The sequence below is a fragment of the Melospiza melodia genome, chromosome 3 (genome assembly GCF_035770615.1).
Source record: "Melospiza melodia melodia isolate bMelMel2 chromosome 3, bMelMel2.pri, whole genome shotgun sequence".
Taxonomy (NCBI): Eukaryota; Metazoa; Chordata; class Aves; order Passeriformes; family Passerellidae; genus Melospiza; species Melospiza melodia.
The window spans coordinates 22,914,594-22,930,752 of record NC_086196.1 but is presented as its reverse complement, the minus strand read 5'-3'; the positions used below and the strand labels follow the sequence as shown (position 1 = coordinate 22,930,752).

Genomic DNA, 16,159 nt, shown 5'->3' with positions numbered 1-16,159 from the left:
CTGCTTGTCATGTCGAGCCAATGTCTGTTTGCCAAATAGGACTCAGCACTGGGAATCCTGAGTGAACCGGTGCTTGCCAAATGATCCATGTGCATACCATGTGCATAGTGCCTCTGAGAGGCAGGAGAGTGGTTCAGACTCCCTTCATTAGATGGCAAAACATGTAAAGGTTGTGTAAAAAGCTTAGACTCCTAGTTTAATTGTTTTAAATCATAGACTGGCTATTCTTTGCAGTGCCTTTTATATCTAGTTTGGGTTTTTTTGGTTTTTTTTTTCAGAATGCTGAACACTCACGTTATTAAAACTATACTATAGTATATTACAACTATATTAAAGAGAAATACTATACTATACTAATCATACTTACTACTAACTGAAAAAACTCATGACTGTTTGCAGACCAACAGTCCACACAGCTTGGACCTGATAGGCTAATTAACATAAGCAATCTTCACCAGAATCCAGTTACAAAATTCCTTCAGGTAAACAATCTTCCCACACATTCCACATGTGCAAAACACCAGGAGCAGCAAGCAGAGATAAAAATTGTTTTCCTTCTGTGCTTCTCCATGAAAAAGCCTGAGAGAGAGAATTATCTCTCTCTTTCTCTGTTCAGAAAATGTGAATCCCACACTTAAAAAGCCTTTTAGTAGCAAAACGGGTCACTGAAAGCTTGTCACTTTTTGGGCACTAAAATGTCTGTGCTGGGTGCATAAAGCAAGGTCTGAGTATAGTCTTTAATGTCTACATGTTTTTAATTGAGTTAACATATGTTGAGAGTACTCCATAAAGCTGAAAACAATACACTTTTTTGTCTGTATTTCATCTGAAGCAGACATGAGTGCACAGGTTTTTTAATAGTGTTGTGTCATGTATGTGGTTTAAAATTGTACCACTACGTGCATTGTTTAAAGGAGATGAGTATAAATAGCTCTGTAATTGACCAACCCTATTAAAATATGTTCAATTACATGTATTTGGCAGGTTATGTTCTCACTGGATTTCCTTCTCTCTCGGAGGAATACATGACTATTCCACAACAAATAGAGAAAATAAGGAATCTAAAATTAAAACCGGATTTCCTGATTACCATTAAGGTAATGTCATCTTCAATAACTTCCTGGTATTTTTCCTAATTATTAGTAGACTCATATGCATGCCAAATATAATATTTTCCTCTGTATACTTGAGTACAGAATTTATTGAGGAATGATAAATTCTTCTCTTTATATTGGAATAGAGGTTTGCTGGTTTGTTCCATTATAAGCATTGATGAGGTAATGAACATGTCCTAGAACTTTAGTAGCAGTTACAGGTTTTGCACCTCCACCAATTAGAAGATAGAGGTTTTCAAGAAAGAGAATCTTTGAATTACATTATTATGATGGAATTTTGGACACATGTAATTTGCCACTTGTGTAATGCAGGAAGAAACTTCTCACATATGGAAGTTGGAAAGTAGTTAGAAAATAGTTATATTTTTCAGTCACTAATTGTGAAACTGCTTAATTATTAATTCATCTTGTTTACAAATCTCAATTTCTTCATGAGCAGTGATGTGACATACTAGATATTTTACGAAATTACTCTGATATAACCAGAGAAACATAAGCCATAGTTAGTGTGGGATTTAGAGGACTTTCTCAGTGTAACTTAAAAGAATGGAGTTGCTTGCTATGTCCACATTAGTAAGCAAAACAAGGCAAGAGGGTCTCTTCAGACCTCGGGCCAGCTGCTTTGGCCAAACACTGCTAAGCTGTTAGTCAGAATGGCATGGCAGTGCCCAAACTGCCCCCAGGGAAAGGCCCAAGGCCTGTGCCACTCTCCAGATTGTGCCCAGCTGTTCACTGGGGAGGGTTCTAGATGGCCCACACTGAACTGTGCCAGACTCCATCTGAAAAAAATAACCATATGTATAGTCATGAACACACTTTCAGGCCCTTCCTCTAGCAGTGTTTTATTTATAATCAACTAGATTGGTTTTGTCTTCTACTTTGAATGTGCAGAATGGATGGGTTCTGAACAGTCAGCCTCTGGTGGTGTCCTCCATTCTTCCTGGGATTTTGATTCTAGTTGGCACATCTATGTGTTTTTCCAGATGCTAAGCCTCTGGGTATGGACCAACTCTATCACTTTGCAGATTTAACTCAGTGTTTGTTTTAATCCCATACTCTTAAGACTTAATTTGCTTGAACATGCATAATGAAAGTTGGTGAATGCCTACTTCAGACCTTTTTTCTGTAGTCTCAGAAAGATCCTAAAACATCAACAAGACATATTCTTGTCCTGCTTTTGGGGCAGATGTGATTTTTTCAGAAAGTCAGTCTTTGTTTTAATGCTATGTAGTGAGAAATCCCTCTTGTTGAGAATATGTGTTGTATAGATTCACGTGCAACAATACAAATAGAAGAGTGATACTAACTAAACCAGAAAGAAAAATTAAATTCTTGACTTCATGTAGTAACACTATGTCCTCTGGGAAAAGGACTGAAACTAAATACACATTAAAAATCCTTGCCCCAAAGTCAAAGAAATAACTTTGCTTTTGATTTCGGGGGATTTAAGCTGTTTTCACAGATATGTCAGAATTGTAACTATTTTCATTAGATCAAAAACAAAGGAAGAAGGGAGATTCTAGCTAACTGTGGCAATAATGAAATACTGTTACTACTAGACCAGTTTAGAGAAATTTTGTCTCTCCAAGAAAAAGATGTTACAGCAGTACAATAAACACAATTTCCTTTTAATTTTTCCTTGCTAGTGTCCAGATCATGAGTTACTCCAAAGAATATCAGGACAAAGGCAAAACCCTGATTCAGGGGTGATATATCAGAGGAACCAGTGGGATCCTAAAGTTGCTGACAAGCGTAAGAAAAAGAAAGATCGGGATGAAGAAGAAGAGGAAGAAGAAGAGGAAGAAGAGGAAGAAGAGGAGGAAGAAGAAGAAGAGCAGGATGAAGAAGAAGAAGATGAGGTAAATATTGCTAATTTCTAAACAGTGCAAAATATTACAGTGTACTTTAGACAAAGCAGAAAAAATTCTGATCTTCTAAAATATCACTGTAGTATCTTATGAATTTATTTTGCTCAAAATTAATCTTAATTCCATTTCTGTCCTGCTTTAAGAGATGTGGAGTAACACTTAAATAGTAGGTTTTAGTGACAGCAAATATTGATCATTGTATAGCTTAACCTGGGCTCAGTCTTTGACTCAAAATTCACTGATCTTGTTTCCTGCCATAAGTTAGAAGTGTATCAGGAGGAGAAGGATGGCTCTACACTGCCTTTTTCTTGATCTAGACAAATTAAAAGAATTCTTAATTTTTTGTAGCAACTTTTTTATTAATATTTGCAGACCACTAACTTGTTTTCTGGTTTTGATGTTACGCTACTACAAATGGATTTTCTCTTTTTTCAGGAAGGTATTAGATTTGAATTCAGGTTAAATTTTTATAATAGGGAGCAGAGGCTTACCAACCCAAGTTCTAAGTACACTGCTCTCCATTCATAGAAATAACACTTCAGAATAGGATCATGGTCAGCAGTCACTGGACTAATAGTCTTTGAAATACTCTCCAAAGCTACTTTTAAAAAATTTCAGTGAAGACAAAAATTATTTTAATACATTATTTCTGTGTCTTGAAATTTTGTTTTGCAGACTGGAAAAGGTCCACGTAAAAAAAAAGATCCTTTTTATGAACTAGTGCACAGGCCTGAAGATTTTCTTGAAAATGCAGAGAAAAGAATTGGAATATACAAGGATCTGATACGTCCTCATTTAGAAGTAAGAAAAAGCAAAGTAATATGATTATGCATGACAAAAGATTTTTAAAATATCTTGCACTGTTTTCATTGTTTTTTTAGTTTGAGATTTGTTGTATTGAGGTGGTCATGCTACAATGTTTCCCCAAATTCTGAAATTTATTCCGAAATCAGTGATGCAAAGTTGTCATCTGTAGGTGTTGTTTCTACTCTGCAGTCAAGATAAAGTAATCAGCTTTGACTTCTAAAAGTGACCCCATACCTGCCACCACAAATGCTTTCTAAATCTAGTAAGTGAAATATTTGAAGACTCCATTATTTCATCATCATTACCAGAGTCCATTCCAGAATGCAATCCCATAAATAATCTGCATCCATTGTCTTCACTCCAATAGGTTCCCTTTCTCACCTGCTTCATTGCCTGCAGATTTATATACACAGTAATTAGCCCATTAGTTTTTTTTACCACTTATTTAATTTCTGAAGCTATGACAGTTTCTTTCCCTGTTGTGTTCAGGAAAGTGGAATTACTGTATGTTTTTTATTTTGTTTTGTTGGAGTTTTTTGTTTTGGTTTTGGGGGTTTTTTGTTGTTGTTGTTGTTGTTGTTTTTAATCTCTTAGTACAAGCAACTGCAAAATCTTCATGTTTGATGCCCACTTGACAATTATGGTTTATACCTTTGAATTTCCCTATGGATTAGTTAAACCTATAGATAAAATTGTGTAAAAGTGGTGTAATGGTCTTTGCTAGAGTAACAAACTTCTTGCTGCTGTGAAGGGGAAAACATTTAATCATTACACATTAATCTCATGTGGATTTCTTAAATTACTTTAGGATGTATACCACACTTCAACAGTTTCAACACATTCCTCTAGTTGGTAGGGTTCACTTAGGGTTCACTAGCAATGAATATATTGGTGAAGATGCTTAGTGGTCCACTAATACATTAAAAGAACACAGGGTTTTATCAATTGGCCCAGGCAGAGTTTGAGATGATTAAGTTGAAACTGAAACAAAAAGTTTATAAGGTGTGCAGTTCACACTGATAGGAAGATAGGTAGAATGAAATTTGCAGAACACACTTGGATGTCTTGATAAATTGTTGAGATTAAAATTACCTGAAATAAATGTGAATACTGCAGTGAGGAGAAACCTAATGAACAACTACAACATGTGAAATAATTGGCTAGACCTCAGTACTTCAGACAATCTGCCATCTTTGGGGGTTTAGTTAGTCAAAACAAAGTCAATAAATGAAATGCTATTGTTTAAACTCAAATAATATGAATGTACTAGTAAGACTGTAAGACCATTGTGTATAAGAGAAATACAAACTATTATCCTCCCTTTAGAGGAGTATTAGAAAGAATTAATTAGTTATTATCTATTTGGACCAAAGATAGAGCAGATGATTTAATTTACAGTATAGAAGACAGACTAGATGAAATGAGCCAGGAAATGAGCTCTGACCATAAATATAGTGAAGAACTGGAACAGATTACCTGCAAAGGTGTAAAGTCACCTTCAATAGGACCTTTTAGGCTTGAGGTTAGACCATCATTTTTCAGGAATGGAGTGAGTGTTCTCAGTCCTCAGAGAGAGGCATTAACAGCCAACATGGGCTAGTTTTTTAGTCTAAGACATTATTAATAATGTGAAAATTTCAAGCAGGAAAAGTAAAATATATGGTCCAAATTTTAAAGGAATTGGGAGTTAAAACATTGGACTATTGGCTGGCATTTCTGAGAAATGTATTAATTGAGATTGTCTTCATTTTCCAGCAAAGAATTAAGGTAGTGAGACAATCAAAAGTTGAATTCATACACTAAATGTTACTGTATCTTGATATTCTTTAGCTCTCTTGCATTTGAGCTAAAATTTCTAAGCTATCTTTTGAAGCCATTGTAACTCCAGTTTTGGAATTAGCTCTGTATTTATCTGTCTTCACATAAAAGTTAATCTCCAGAAGATTTTATAAACCATTAATACTATGAATCCTGATTTTGCTGAAGTGCCCAGGAGTCCAACCTTTGATCTGTAATAGGAAGAGAATGAGCCTCAGTGTCATTATCTAGATAACTATACTCAACTGATTGGCATGTTCTTTATCAGGGATTGTTGGCTTACCAGGATTGTCGATATCTTATTGAAGTGGATGGAAGTCAGGAACTAGATCTTGTCTTGGAGGTAAGTAAACTATGCACCAGCTAAGTTAACCTTCACTAGAAAATAATTTCTCAATTCTGTGGATTGTTTTCCTGAGGGCAAAATTTTAAGTTGTGTTTAAAACCTATTCATTTACTATTAGAAAACATGACTTTTGAAATACTTGCTTTCCTTCCTCTATTTTAAGATTCACTGCTTTGCTCCCAGACTTACATACATGTTACATGAGAATATTTTCAGGCAGGCTACGAACTTTTCTATTATGTCCATCTGATTTCAGTGCTTTTTCTGATCTGTATTAATGTAAATTAATACAGATTACTCGTTCTTCCTATTAAAAAACCTGCAATGATAAATATTGAAGATAAATAATCTTATCCTCTGCCTCATAACTAAAAGTTGCTTCAAATCAGAACCGAGAGTATGGGTTTGAAAATTAAGTAGGAGATTGTTTTTGACAAGGTAGGAAGTAAACTTCTCCTGCATTTTCTCCTCTGTTTGAAATAAATTGTATTATTATAATTCTCTAAGTTAATTATTTCAGTGTATGTTTAACTCTACCATGAATGGCCCTATGGGAAAAATAAGCAGTCATTTTGCAACATTGGAACATACAATTTCCTCATTTATGATCTGTTTGTGAATGTTGCAACACAAAATTTATATTAAATGCAGTCAAGTTATGTTATGATTCCAACCATTTTACCTACAATTAAGGCAAAGGCCTATAATAAAACTAGCCCAAACATGACAGAATTTGCTTTTTCATTTCAGGAATATTTGCATTCAATCAATATTACATTCAGGAAACTATTCAAATAAATATCATCTCAGTCTCATTGGTAGACATTGGTATACATACCTTTCAAAATAAACTACCCAGAGTTGTATTGCTTCTGAATGTGCCTAGTCTGATTTCCCAAAGAGATTTGCCTCTTTTTCCAATTGGAGCTGCTCTGAGTGCTTGCCCTTCCTTGGGGGAACCTTCACAGTCTTGTCCTTTAGTAGGCTTGGGATTCACAGTGTAATGAGGAGACAGAAAAGCTGTGATTTGGCCTTTTGCACTGCCTGTATCTACCAAATAGCTTCTTAAAATTCAGCTCAATAACTAGCGTGAGTCTGAGTTAATAACCGGGCCTTGGTTTTTACATAGCCGTTATATAAATAATAAGTTACAATTTTAAATAGATTTTTTGGGCCCTTCTGAAGACAAAAGCAGTTCTGATTTATCATTGTTACTGCTAGAAATGAAGGGATGGGACTGTTTTCAAGCTAAGAACAATTTATTGCTCAGATAAACATCGATTTTAGAGGAGCAAGCATTCGGCCATAGCCCAAGAGTAGTCACAAGTTTCTTTGTTACAAGGCAATATATAATTTTTGAACCAATAGACAGTTGCCACAGGATTTATGTTGCTTTTTTAACCTATCACCTTCACTTACTTCTACTGCACTGTGGATACTTGTATCCAATGGACTTCTAACTCACAGGCACACATGTTATATATGTGTGCTTCTATTATAACTTCTAAACTCTTAGCTTACTCTGTACAACCACACCCTTACATTATAAACCCTTCACCATCTTTTCAGTACAATTTCTCCCTTACTTAAGGCATATTATCACCTACAACTATAGAAATTTAAGTTTATGATTTTTCTGCTTAATGTCTGTGTATTGTATTTTTACATCAATCTTAGCTTCTTCTAAGGCTGCAGATCAAATCCTTCAGTGTTTTTCAAATCCTTTCTGTTTTTCTGATTCCCACACTGATTGGTACTAAATCAAGACTTATTTTATTTCCAGACAGTGGTAAGCCGACTCGAGTCTATGGAAGTTCAAAATGCAGCTCCTGTAATCAGACTCCAAAGTGAACTAGAAGAAGAAACAGTGGATGGAAAGCAGGGCGTAGGTGTTCTTTTCTAAAGTGTGACTGACTGTAATAACTAGAATTACTTTTCTGCTGTAAGCTTATATTATAGCATCTTTGTTTCACAATAGTGAAACAGGTTGTTTTACCATACAGGAAGAGCATTTTGTAAGCATTGACCTTTCAAAAATGAGAATATAAGGTCTTTCTGGGACTCAAGTCCACTTAAAAAGTATGAAAATAAAAAAAACCCTGTGATTCCCAAAAAAACTACATAATATTTATAATAAAACTTGGAACAGAATGTTTGTTTTAGTAATAGAGGAAAAAATAATTCCTTCCAAGGAAATAAACTTTAGCCAAAGGATAACAATCTCAGCAACTGACTCTTAGCTCAGTCTACTCTTCCTGAATAAGAATCAACATGCTAATCCAAATATAGCAACATTCTGCCTAACTGAGATTACATTTGTTCTATTTTCCTGTAATTAATTAGAAACATGGCAAGTTACTGCTGAATTCTGCTGAATCGTGGCAACTATAATTTATGTCCCTTCCAAAAAACCTGAAAGCCAGAAGTTTTGCATGAATGTCATCACCTATATTTAGTTACGATCATCTTTCCTATTTCTGAAACAAAACTCTGAATACATGAATGGAAGTGTAATGGGGAGACCCCACATTTTCAGAAGTACTCCTCCCTTCCCTTTTGTTTTCTCAGTTCTTAACAAATTCACAAGTGAAAGACTTTCTGTGTCAGAGGTCATCTGTATTTATTATTTAGTTAATTTGTGTGTTTTAGCTTGTGTGTAAGCTTTGAGTAACCACAGTATTCAGGGCAAAAAGTTCTGCATTGTGACTGAACATTATGCACAGAATTGCTTCCCCTTGTGTTGAACCTGCAGCCTTTCCTCCAGTATGCAGAAGTCACTGAATAATTTAGTTTTCTACATCTGCCCTCTAATAACTCATGAATTCGGACTTCTGTCCTGCTCTCATGTGGCTTTACTGAAGAATTCCAGTCTGTATAATTTTATTCCTCCTTGCACAACAAACTTGTTGTGGGATTGATCAATTATTTTTAGCTTTTTCTGAAAGTTATCCAATTTTGCTGTGTCCTTTCTGAGATTAGAGCAGTAGGAGGCACATTGCAGTAAAGACAAGGGCAATATTTAAACAATTTAAACACAAACCTTTATCATCTATTCTCTCTGTGCTCAACATTCCTAACATTCAAGTTGGTTTTCTGACTGCTCTTGGGCATTGAAAAAATGCTTTCACAGAGGGATCTGTTTCTGAGTAGTGACAGTCGGTGAAAATTCATAGCTTCTGTGTAAAAGTGCTGTTTTAATGCCTGCCTTTATTGGTTCTTAAAGTTGTTCTGCAGCTCCTCACAGCCAGCATTTGTCTGTACTATTCTGAATTTAGAGTCACCATGACTTTAGGATTCACTCACTATTCACATTCTTAAAAAAGGCTATTAAGATTATTCCTATCATATTATATTTTTGCATGTCTAAAATAGATACTTTAATATTGCTATTTCCTGACACAGATAATGGTCCTTTTTTCAAACCCTTTAGAAGAAATTTTAGCCGTTTTCTTGTGTCTTCAATAAATGGCTCTTTACCATTTCAAACTTTTAAAACTAATAAATAAAGCCTACAGGAACTATTTTAAGTACTATTCCTTTAATTGCTATTCCTTCCTTCAGGTCTTTTAAACAGGCCTGAAAAATGAAGTAATTTCTCTTTAAAACGGTTCTACAATTCTGAAATAATTTTTATTTAAATGTTCAAAAAACTATGTGTTTTTCTTTTTAAGTTAGCTTATTTTCCATCCAAAGGTTTCAAAACAGTCTAATAAAAAAGGCATATGTAGCTACAGACAAAAATGACACTTGCAATTATTACTATTTTAATGAACAGGATGAACTTCTCCGGACTCTGTCATCTTACAAGCTGATAGCACCCAGATACCGATGGCGTAGGAGCAGGTGGGGACAAGTGTGTCCCGTGGCTCTAAAGGAAGGGGACATTGTAATGGGAAACCCAGAGTTTGCTGTCAGGTTAGTGGAATTTGACACTCTTCATTTTCATATCTATTTTATGAGATGTCTATATCTGCTAGCTTCTCTTCTGCTTTAAGTTTTCTAGGTAGAATGTACGTGCTGTCCTGCCAAGAGGCATTGAACAAATTTGTGTTGAATCCACGGCCTTACCTCTTACCTCCAATGCCAGTTCCTCCTTGTAAGGTGTTCGTATTTGGTCCTCCCTTCTCTGGAAGAACAACGATTTGTAATGAAATTGCACGCAATTATAATGGAAAGGTAGGTTCATAAATGTCTTCGGTAGCTGGGCCTTGGCAATCAGTTAAGCACGTTCTTGTCATGTTATTAACATTCAAGTTACAAATATAGGAATTACAGAGGAAACATAGTATTTTAGTGAATTTTTTTTTTATAAAAGAAGCTACAGATCAAGAATACTTTTATATATCCTCTTATATTGCAGTTATCTTAGTATTAGAATACTATAAATAACTTTGAATCTAAGATAATTAAATATAAATGCAAGTGGAGAATAATTTCTTTTTCAAAAAAACCCCAACCCTGCACTTGAATTACATGTAAGTTTTTCTGAAATCTGCAGAGCTTTTCTAAAAAATTTTATTTTATAAATATTGGACCAGATGCTATATTTGTCTTCTGTGATATTTGTATTTTTTCAAATAATTTCACTAGGTTCTTGATATGGACATACTCTTTCAACAATATAAAGAATCAAGAGAGAAACAAGCTGAGGAATTGCGAAAGGATGCAGTAGAAAAGGCTATAGAAGCAGTGAAAAATAGATTGGAATCAGAAGAACAATCAGAAGAATCAGGTGAATAAGCTGTTCTGTGGTCTTTGAAGCTGTCTTATTTGCTTTACATCATTTAACTGAAGCAGTTGCTGTCACTTTGACTTGAAAAAGTTGCAGAAGTTTTTATGATTGCTGGGCATTAAATATGAACTAAAAGAACATGCAGTGAAGGGAATAGCTTAGTAATAGCTATTAGGGAATAGCTTTTACATATAAATATATATAAATATATAAATATATATATTAAAAAAAATCTTTTGAATTTGAGGGCCATGTCAAAAAGAGTTTTCTGAACTCTGAGCTGAAAGAAATTGTGTCTCACTGACACTGTTTGAAAACATCCAATTTTAATGACTTTCTGACAAATTAAATCTCTGCAAAAATGAAATTCTCATCCAGAAAGCAGCTTATCTGCTGAACTAATGTGAATCCACAATATACAGATTTTTCACTTTGGAGCAGCCTTCCAATTATGCTGTCACAGATGGCACATTCATGAGTCGCTCCAGCTCTGGTCACATTTAGGCTTCTTAAGCTGCCTAGTTTTCTGCAGTTTGACAAATTCAATAAATATATTGCAAAGGTGAAAATGATATGTTATTTTAGTATCTTTTAAGCAAAGTTTGTATTTTTTCCAAGGAAGTTCAGTGGATGCTTTTCAAAATTATTTCTTTTGAAATGAAAATACTCCATTGAATTAGAATTGCCTTTTTATGGTTAGCTCTAGTTAGGGTTCCAATGGACAATGGGGCCATTTTGCCTTATTCATCTAAGCAAGGAATTGTGTTTGACTTTTACATTGGTAGATACAGCTAACAAGAGGTCAGTGTATTCCCTCAAGTGCTGCAAAACTGGTGCTGACAGTGATAAAAAATCATTGGCATTGCTGTAAGAATAACGATGAGCTAGGACACTAAAATTGAAACAGTTAAACAGTGTTGCATTCTAGATTCCTGACTATGTAAATACTTTTGAGGACAGGAATGTTATTCCTGACTATGTAAATACTTTTGAGGACAGGGATGTTAATCCTATTAGAATTAATGAAAAATTAATCCTAATTAAAAATTTTATTGCAAAACTGAAGTACAAACAGAGGATGTATTTTCCTTTACATATCTTTTTGTAGCATAAGATTGTTTCAGATTTTTTTTAAGAGATAAGGAGATGTTTGGGTTTGGGCTGCATTGAGTTTTTTTGCAGATTGCACCAAAAGGAAGTTATTAAGATGCTGCTCCTTTTGTAGGCACCTTGTAACTTGGCAAAAATAAGCTGATAAATGTGTACATTTGTGCATGTAAAAAGTATCAATACAATCATTGAAAAATCTTGACATAAATACAGAAACTAAATAAGGCATTTTTTCCAAATTACACTCATGGTAGGTACTGCAGTTGGCTAAAACAGTTCTTCACCAAATTTTTCAAGTTAATTGTGAGTTAACTGTGAGTATTTCTTATAAAGCTTTAAAATAATTATACTTGTTGTGCCAGCAATTAATAAGAAAATGTGGAAAAATATTAATGTTTTGTGCATCATAGGGAATACAGGCTACTTTATTGTTTAAAATACACTGCTTTGATCTAAAATTTGTATTGATTGAGAAACTAGTTTGGTAAACCTTTTGATTTAGGAACCAAAAGGAAATCAAATAAATGGAAATTCTAGCATGCTCTAAATGCCTGATTATTCTGGTACAGAAATGTCATTCTGTTTATATTGAAAAAATATTTAGCTTAGAGATGGAAAATACTGTACAGTTCAAAATGTTGTGGTTTTGATACTGAGAGAGCAAACCAAGATCTTAGTTTATGAGACACACTCTACATCTGCATTTGGAACTGGTGTTTGTTTCTTTCTCAGAGACATTGTGTATTGCTTAAAATGTATGCTGTGCTGAAGTTATGATATAATGCTTTATTTAAGTCCTGATTTCAAAGTTCTCTGTGAAGTTCATTTAAAAAATCTATGGTGTTAGAAATACCAGAGATAACTGCTGACCACCCAGAAGTTCAAGCCATGCTAGAAGGAGCCAAAAGTGTGTCATTCTCTGAAGATATAATGTTATCTCAAATGTACGCTGAAGCACTGGAGGAAGCAGTTGCAGAGGTGAGACTACAAGTAGTATGTAGCAAAATACTTTTTTCCTAAGAGGAGCTTCTAACAGTTTATGCATTATCCATATATGTTCTTAGTTTTCCCATTTGAGACATCAGTTTCATTTATATCACATAGCCCAAAAGCTTACGTAGGATTGAGGAGACACTGAGGAAGACAATGAAAGACAAATCTAATGAGGACTATTTTATTGTCCTTTATACATAATAAAAATATGTGTGTGCATGTGTATATGTATTCACACACTTATAGAGAAGTTATTTCTGTCTTTTAAATTACCTGAGCTACAAATTGTTAACGGCTGGAGAATTATCTGACAGATCATTGTCTGCTTGCTCTATTCTTATATTTGTAGTCACTGTTAAAGAACTGAACACCAGATGTAAGAGTTTGAAAAGAATTGTTTATGAAGATCTATACAAGAATCTTTAAATGTTTTGAATTTGTTCAATGGTATGTAACTATTGAAACTGGAATGTAAATTCTTTATAGGCAAGCTTAAAAAAATCACTATTACATTAGTCTCTTCTTGTTTAAAATGTTTCTCATTTCATTCAGACATACAAAGTTATAAATGTCTTACTTTTTATTGACCTGAAATAATAATAAGGAAAAATCATAGCATTTAGAAAGTAATTTTGTATTATGCTGTCTTCTTTGTACAGCTCATTTAAGTCTTTTTATATTCCTGAATGTGACATTTTCTAACAGCTTATGAAGACTAACAAAGACAGGTTTCCTGATGCTCCAGAAAGAGGAGGGTGGGTAGTGGATAACTACCCTCTGTCAGAAGACCACTGGTCAGCCTTATTAGAGAAAGGACTTCTACCTGACACTATTGTCTGTCTGAAGGATACAGAAAAAGATGGTTAGTAAATGCACCCTAATGCAACTTTATACTTTCTTTCTTTTTTTCTGTGTTGATATCTGTATATAAAACATACTTCTGAGAAAAACTAGTAGTTATGTCCCATTTATAAAGCTTCGGGGTCTGGAGAATGAATCATCCAGTGAATCAACAAGAGAACCACAATTTCTTACAATTTGGAGTTAGGGAATTACACAGAATTTAAACCAGGAATACTTTGCTATAACAGCAAAGAAGATTCCTCCCGTTTTAAATCAGTTTTCATTTTTCTCCTATTTACAACCAGCAGGAAATACCATTAGACTCTTGTAGCATCAGATTTTTTTATTCTTGGCTGGCTGGCCACCACCTTGCAATGTGGCTCTTGGTCAAATTTCTCTGCCTTGGTTTGCCCATTTGCAAAATTAGGTTAGAGGTATGAAATTTCTCAGCTTGAGAGAAGAGGCGAGGGGGGGAAATACTTGTATGCAGGGGTACCCTGTTCTCCATTCTGGGATCAAAAATAAACCCCAGTAACTTCCTACCCAGATGGATACAGTGGCTTCGTATCTATGAATTCAGAGTAAGAGATTTTTACTTTATTCTTTCCAGCCAAAAGGAAGATTGGCACCAAGAATCAATAACTGAACATATTCATGTACTGTTAAAAGTTTGTAAAATTGTGTCTTCATGGATCATATTTGCTTGATTCATACCACACCACAAGTTTAATTGATCATTGGCATTGTTTGATCATTACCTGCTCAACCCAGTCCATTATCAAAAAATCTTTCAGTGGCAGAAACTTCCATTGAAGAAAGGCATGATGAGTCTATTCACACAGAGTTCAAGACAACTCATTAGATGCCCAGCACTGGAATCAGTCCAGAGATCTTCAAACCCTTGTCCCTGAATATAAAAATCAACCTGAGAAAAGCAAGGTTACACAGTTTACTCAGAACAGATTTCTTATTTAAAAAACCCCAAATTTAGAAGTATGTCAACTGATCAGCAAATCATCCTCACAACTCAGGAATAGTAGCTAAACAACTTAGTCACACAGCTTTGTGAAATTTTGTAACCAAAAGTGTTTCAGTGTGGCCAGAGCTCATACAGAGACTAAATACTGGCTGAACATTTCTGTGAGAAGTTTCTAGGTCCAGTGTTTGTCAGAAAACCGTTTTTGCAGAAGCAGTCATTCAAGACTTCATCTCAGACACTTTTGGAAAGAACCTAGAGGCAAATTGTTTTCCATGCCTCATCTTTGCTTCCCAGCCATTCCAAGCTTATCGAGATGTTCATGAACCTTGTTTCTGGAACGTAGTGCATTGTCCTTTCTTACAACCACAAAAAGCATCTCCTTCCTGTAGCTGGCATATGGTAAGGAAATGTCAATACTGTGTGCTAAATAATAAACATCAGGAGTGTGCCTCTAGCCTGAACTGCAGGGAGAGCAGTGAGGTGGGAGAGATGCTTTCAGAATTATATTAAATTTCTCTTCACTTCTCAGAATTTAACAAATTAGTGAATTAGTTGGATAGAAGAAAAGGTTGTCTCTTATCTGGTCAGTAACTACTCCTTTTTTAAAAAATATATTTTCTTTTTTATTTTTTTGTTTTCTGAAGGGAAGAATTTGGGAATTCATAGCAGAGGCTTTCAAATTAAGGCCTCTCTAGAGCTTGCCTATTATGTGCTTCCTTCCTGCAGTATAGACCTCTGCCATTTCCACTTGTTCTCAAAACCTCCTCTGAATTACTTGCTATAATATGAATAACCTGTTTTATACTCTTGGTAGTATAAAAATTTGGCTGAAAATGTAGCTTTTTGCTTATGGATGCATTTCCTTGAATTTAGCTATTTTGTTTCATTTTATTCTTTTTATTTGCACAATTATGTTGACTCTTTACTTGATTCCCACTTGTTTCTGTCATTTAAATAATTATGTAGTTGTGACGTTTACATTTTCACAGCATTTGAGTCATTACTTTGTAGTCTGTTCCCTGACCTAGTCTAAATTCTCATAAGTCCACTGATGAAAACAGGTTTCAGCACACAGCCATAAATAAATCTATTTTTCAAAGTAAATAAGTCAGTAGAGTTCCTAGTAGGAACAGCATACTCTTAATTTCTGCTAAACAGCTGCAGTAGTAGAGGTATGCACATTGTTTATATTTTTATTTGAATGTTTTTCATTTGTTTCTTCACAGCATTCTTTGTACACTTGCAAATATAATAAATGGCAGAGTAACACATGATATATGAAAGTTTATGATAAATCATTTCAGTTTTGTCTCCTTTTATAGTCTTCATAACCTTCCAATATTCCAGATTCAGTTTTTAGGTGCTTTAAATTGAAAAAAGCTCTAAAATTGTATAAATCAACAGCGTCATAACATTTCATTGGTATATATACTTTTTGTTGACTGTAAAAGAAATCTGTCAACAATTTATTAATTGATATTCCTAACACAATGACTTTAGTTTTATACAGATGCATTAAAGTCATTACTGTCATGCAATTATGCTGCA

At 34.4% G+C, this 16,159-nt stretch overlaps 1 protein-coding gene across 5 annotated transcripts in view; it reads left to right on the top strand.

The window, feature by feature from the left end:
- The window catches only part of AK9 (adenylate kinase 9), a 59,046-nt gene that overhangs the window by 8,291 nt on the left and 34,596 nt on the right, over positions 1 to 16,159 (top strand). For 4 of the 5 annotated variants that reach the window (XR_010027076.1, XR_010027077.1, XM_063150994.1 and 1 more), the window contains exons 5-14: positions 985 to 1,097; positions 2,762 to 2,974; positions 3,659 to 3,784; positions 5,877 to 5,951; positions 7,738 to 7,839; positions 9,730 to 9,869; positions 9,950 to 10,130; positions 10,545 to 10,686; positions 12,644 to 12,774; positions 13,495 to 13,651. Coding sequence is in view for 3 of the 5 variants with exons in the window: in XM_063150994.1 (XP_063007064.1) it covers positions 985 to 1,097; positions 2,762 to 2,974; positions 3,659 to 3,784; positions 5,877 to 5,951; positions 7,738 to 7,839; positions 9,730 to 9,869; positions 9,950 to 10,130; positions 10,545 to 10,686; positions 12,644 to 12,774; positions 13,495 to 13,651 (1,380 nt within the window). In the remaining 2 variants the exon portion in view is untranslated. The remainder of the gene's footprint in view (positions 1 to 984; positions 1,098 to 2,761; positions 2,975 to 3,658; positions 3,785 to 5,876; positions 5,952 to 7,737; positions 7,840 to 9,729; positions 9,870 to 9,949; positions 10,131 to 10,544; positions 10,687 to 12,643; positions 12,775 to 13,494; positions 13,652 to 16,159) is intronic. The other variant, XM_063150993.1, reaches the window with a different exon arrangement.